Source organism: Rhinopithecus bieti, unplaced genomic scaffold (assembly GCF_001698545.2).
Source record: "Rhinopithecus bieti isolate Rb0 unplaced genomic scaffold, ASM169854v2 scaffold_18349, whole genome shotgun sequence".
Taxonomy (NCBI): Eukaryota; Metazoa; Chordata; class Mammalia; order Primates; family Cercopithecidae; genus Rhinopithecus; species Rhinopithecus bieti.
The window spans coordinates 128,136-132,785 of record NW_016809054.1 but is presented as its reverse complement, the minus strand read 5'-3'; the positions used below and the strand labels follow the sequence as shown (position 1 = coordinate 132,785).

Sequence of the window (4,650 nt, the reverse complement as noted above, 5' to 3'; positions counted from 1 at the left end):
AAAAAAAAAAAAAAAAAAAAAAGCTGAAAACATCTTGTTCTGGGAAACATCAAGGAATCACAAAGGCACAGAAGTAGTGCCCCGCACAGCAGACAATTCTAGAAGGTTGGGAGACATGGGTTCCCAAAACAGAAAAAGAGGTGCTAGAAAGCCAACACCTATGTATCCTGCACCAGAAACATTCAGAGAACTTTCACAACTGTGATGTCATTGAATCCTCTCTAGATGATGAAGGGATCCGCACTCCCCATTTTACAGAGGGGAAAACTGAGGCCATGAGAAAACAACATCAACAGAAAGAGAGCAGCTAAGACAATCCTTGAACCCAAGTCTCCTGACCTAGAAAATCAAGGCATTGTCAGAGCTGGGAGGGATCTGAAGAGTAAGTCCAGCTCCTTCAGTTTGTACAGATTAGCAAACTGAAGCTCAAAAAGGGAAAGAGGCCAGGCACGGTGACTCACGCCTGTAATCCCAGCACTTTGGGAGGCCAAGGTGGGCTGATCACCTGAGGTCAGGAGTTTGAGACCAGCCTGGCTAACATGGTGAAACCCCATCTCTACTAAAAATACAAAAATTAGCTGGGCATGGTGGCATGCACCTGTAATCCCAGCTACTTGGGAGTCTGAAGCAGGAGAATCACTTGAACCCAGGAAGCAGAGGTTGCAGTGAGCTGAGATCTTGCCACTGCACTCCAGCCTGGGCAACAGAGTAAGACTCCATCTAAAAAAGAAAGAAAGAAAGAAAGAGATCATTTCTTTAAACTTCCTAATTTTACAGAAAGGGTGAGTGTAATCGGGCAGCCCCCAACACGGAGTCCGCACTCACCCAAGCGTGGTCATGGTGACAATGGTATACCAGAAGGCCGCAGGGATGCTTGTAAAGTTGGTCTTGTTTGTGCCCTTCTCAGCATAAAACATGACAGTGGCAAAGATGATGATGGCCATGGTTAGAGAAAAGAGGAGAAAGCCCAGCTCAGAGGCACAGCTCTTGAGTGTGTAGCCCAGAATCCTCAAGCCCTGTGAGTGCCTGGAGAACTTGAAGATGCGAAACACCCGGAACACACGCAGGGTGACAAAGGCGCCTGAGACATCGTCGTTCTTGGGCACCAAAAGCCCAATGTAGTAGGGCAGGATGGCCACCACGTCAATGAGGCTCATGACACTCCGCAGGAAGCGGCAACGGCTGGGGGCAGCAAACAACCGCAGGAGGTATTCACCTGTGAATATGAGTACACAGGCTGTGTCCATGCAGAAAAAGGCCTGTGGGAAGCGTTCGCCACAGGGCTGCTCCCTCGAGGACCTGCGTGCAGCGCCACGGCATGGGATGGTCTCCACCACATTGGCGATGACCGACACGGCGATGAAGAAGCCGGTCACATAGTAGAAAACGAGGGCTGCAGTGCTCGTATGTGGATTCTCGAAGGCCCGCCAGAGCCGCTGCCGCAGGGAGCTGCCCGCAGGCAGGGCTGGGCCGTCCCCGGCCTGCTCGGCCTCCTCATCCTCTGCCAGGCGCTCGGCATTCTCCTTCTTTCGGTCCCGATACTCTTCAAGGCAGCAGTCACCAACTAGCTCGGGGACCAGGCCGTAGAAGGCCAGCTCTTCGTCGAAGGCCTGGATGCACTCCTGCCGTGGGCAGTGCAGCCGCCCCGTTCGGTAGAAGTTCAGCACATGGCGGAACATGTCAGGGTCGCGATCGAAGAAGTACTCGCCTGAGTCAGCATCGTAGAAGAATTCCTTCTCCGAGCTGCCCAACAAGGTATCTGGGTAGCGGTCCAGCGTATTCTTCCAGGTCTCAAAGCGCCGTCCGCTCACGTTCACCACCAGAACCTCATCTCCTCGAGATGTCTTCACCCCCGGTGCCGGGGGCAGGGGCTGCTGGGCCAGGGGCAGCCAGCCCACCGCTGCCGCCCGGGCAAAAGGCAGCCACGTGGCCAGGCCTGCCGCCATCGTGCCGCTCCCCAAGCCCAGGGAGACTTAGTGAGGGTGGCTTGTAGGAGAATGTGGCTGTCTCCAGGATGGTGGGGGCTTGGAGACGCCTTGAGCCACCTGAACAAGGAAACTGGGGGTGTCTAGAGAGGCCAAGAGGAACCAGGAGGAAGAACTAGAGAGATGGGAAGGAGTTTGGGGGACATTTACAGAGCCTAGGAGGGGACTGGGCAATGTCCTGAGGGACTAAGAAGGGACTTGGGGACATAGAGAACAGAAAAGAGGTGTGGGGATGGGGCCAAGAAGGAGCTGAGGGAGGGTTTAGAGAGACGGAGATGATTCTAAAGGAGTTAGCCTGTGCCTGAGAGGTGTCTGGGGGCGTCTAGAGGGGCCAAGAAACACGTGGGGAGTTCTCTACACTCTCAAGAGTCTCAGGGAAGGCAGAAGAGCCTGGAACTCCTTTGTGGAGGTGGAGAGGAGACTGGGGCATCCACAGGGGTAGAAATGGGACCAGAGGTGCTTGAAAGAGACTGAGTGTCTGGAAGTGGGGGTTCTAGAGGGGCTGAGACAGGTGAGGAGGGTTGTCCACACCCTCAAGCTTCTAGGGGGAAGCATAAGAGGGTTAGACCCCCCTCATGGATCTGGAGAGGGAGCTGGTGCATCTCGAGGGGTGGCTGTGGATCCAGGAGGTTGTAAAGAGGCTGAAAGGTGTCTTGGGACTGCCTAGAGTTGCCAAGAATAGCCTGGGGGGATGTCTGTACTCCAGAGGAGTTCTGGGGAAGAAAGGAGAGGCGAGGGCCACCTAGTAGGGCTGGAGAGGGGAAGAGGTTATCCAAAGGGGTAGATAGGGGGCTGGGTTATTTTTTGAGAGGCTGAGAGTTATCTGGGGGAGGTGGGTATCTAGAGGGGCCAAGAAAGCCTGGTCGACAACCTCAGGAGTTCTACAGGGAGGAAAAAGGGGCCTGGGGAATTCCAAGGGGCTGGGACTCAAATGTTAGGAAGTTGGGCACAGTCCCAGAGCACCCAGGGGATCTATGAAGACTAAATAAGAGGAAGGGGGTTACCCCCAAAATGGGGTTAAGAGGAGGGTGGGGTGTTGAAAGGGAGTTGGGTGTGTCTCCAGGCAGGGGGGCTCCTGGGCTTTGCAGGAAGCTGGCAGGGGAGGCCGGGAGAAGGCTGGGTCCCACCGTTGGGGGCAGGTCTGGGGAAACCACACCCCGAGGGGCTGGCGGTGTGTGCTGGGCAGTGGCAGTAGCAGCAGCGGCAGCAGGAGGAAGAGAAGCAACCACAGCCAGGCGTAGGAGAGAAGGTGGCATAGGCAGGGAGAGGGCGTGGGGTCCCCGGAAGGAGGCCTGGGAAGGGCAAGGTCCAGTGGGACCCCTGGGGACTATCCCAGGATGGGCTGGGGCGTGGGGGCTGGACCAGGGAAGGATGAGGACAGCGCTAGTGGTGGTCCCCTCCCCTCCCTCTCGGGCCGTCCTCACCTGTGTCCCCGTTGCAGCAGCAGCAACAGCGGTGGGGCTGGGGGTACCAAACACCCGAGCTCCTGGCCCCCTCTGCAGAGCTGCCTGAGTTCTCCTCCTCTGGCTCTCTCTCCCCGCCCCTCCAAGCTTGCCGGGAGATGGAGGGAGGCAGGGAGGGGCCTCGTGGCTCCCCGAGCCCCCTCCCCTAGGACAGCCAGAGAGGGACCCTGGGGAGACTCCGCCTCCTACAAAGCTGGTTGGGCCTCAGTCGCGTCATCTGGAAAATGGGGGTGGCAGGGAACTTTGCCAATTCTCTCCACCTCCTTCCTGGACTCCCCTCTCTTCCTGCCCAGCTCCTACCCCTCTGCCCCAGGGGCCCCACCCCACTCGCCTGAATCAGCAGCACTTAGCAGATCCGATCGATGGGGAGGCGTCTGTTAATGGCCCCAGAGCGGAGTGCCACAGGGAATGATGCAGCGCTGTCCCCTCCCTGCCCCCCCAGACTGTGGAAGGGCAGGAGAGCCAGGAGTCGGGGGTAATTGCTGGGGAGTGTTTCTCTAGATGGCCAAGCTTCCGAAGCTGCCCCCTTGAGGGATGCAGCATGGGTTAGAGCCCCAGCTCTAAGACTTTGGCTGTGGGACTAGAGCACACGACTTCCTGTTTTTAGATATGAAATGAGGATAAAGGGAATGTAGAGGGGGACAATCCAGGTCCCACCCCCCTACCAAGTCGTCTCTCAGGCAGGCCCCACTCTGAGGGGGCAGTCTCTCTTATCTGTCCACATCCAGTGGCCTCAAATCACACCTCCTCCGCTAGAGGGCTCTGCTTCTGGATGGCAGGAGCACTGATTATGGAATGCCTTGGTTGGCTATGGGTGGGTTCAGACCCCACCTTTGCCACTGACTTGCTGCATCCTTGAGCAAGTGACTTGCATTGTTTCCTCACTTGTCAGATGGAGAGACTTATCCCAACTTGATAGCATCATTTGGAGCATTACATGATGTGAAAGGTGATAGCACTGGACACAGCACACACCAGGGATGCTTAATCTTAATTAAAGGAGTGTGATGACAGGGGCACTGTAACGCAGGGCCAGGCCTAGCCTTTCATCCGATTACCCACCCATGTAATCTTCCATTTGCCCACTTGGCACACTCCTGATTTGTCCATTTCTACATCCATTCCTCCACCTACCCATCCATCCATTCTCCCACCCACACAACCAATTGCTCTATCCATCCCTCCACCCACCCATCTGTCCA

At 56.3% G+C, this 4,650-nt stretch overlaps 1 protein-coding gene across 2 annotated transcripts in view; it reads right to left on the bottom strand.

The window, feature by feature from the left end:
* Nucleotides 1–3,727, bottom strand: part of KCND1 (potassium voltage-gated channel subfamily D member 1) — an 11,504-nt gene extending 7,777 nt beyond the window's left edge. Inside the window, exons 1-2 of one of the 2 annotated variants that reach the window (XM_017888390.1) lie at nucleotides 3,410–3,727; nucleotides 826–2,068 (exon numbers count right to left, since the gene is read on the bottom strand). In XM_017888390.1, coding sequence (XP_017743879.1) covers nucleotides 826–1,946 — 1,121 coding nt within the window. In that variant the 5' untranslated portion in view covers nucleotides 1,947–2,068; nucleotides 3,410–3,727. The remainder of the gene's footprint in view (nucleotides 1–825; nucleotides 2,069–3,409) is intronic. The other variant, XM_017888392.1, reaches the window with a different exon arrangement.
* Between the last annotated feature and the right edge of the window lie 923 nt (nucleotides 3,728–4,650).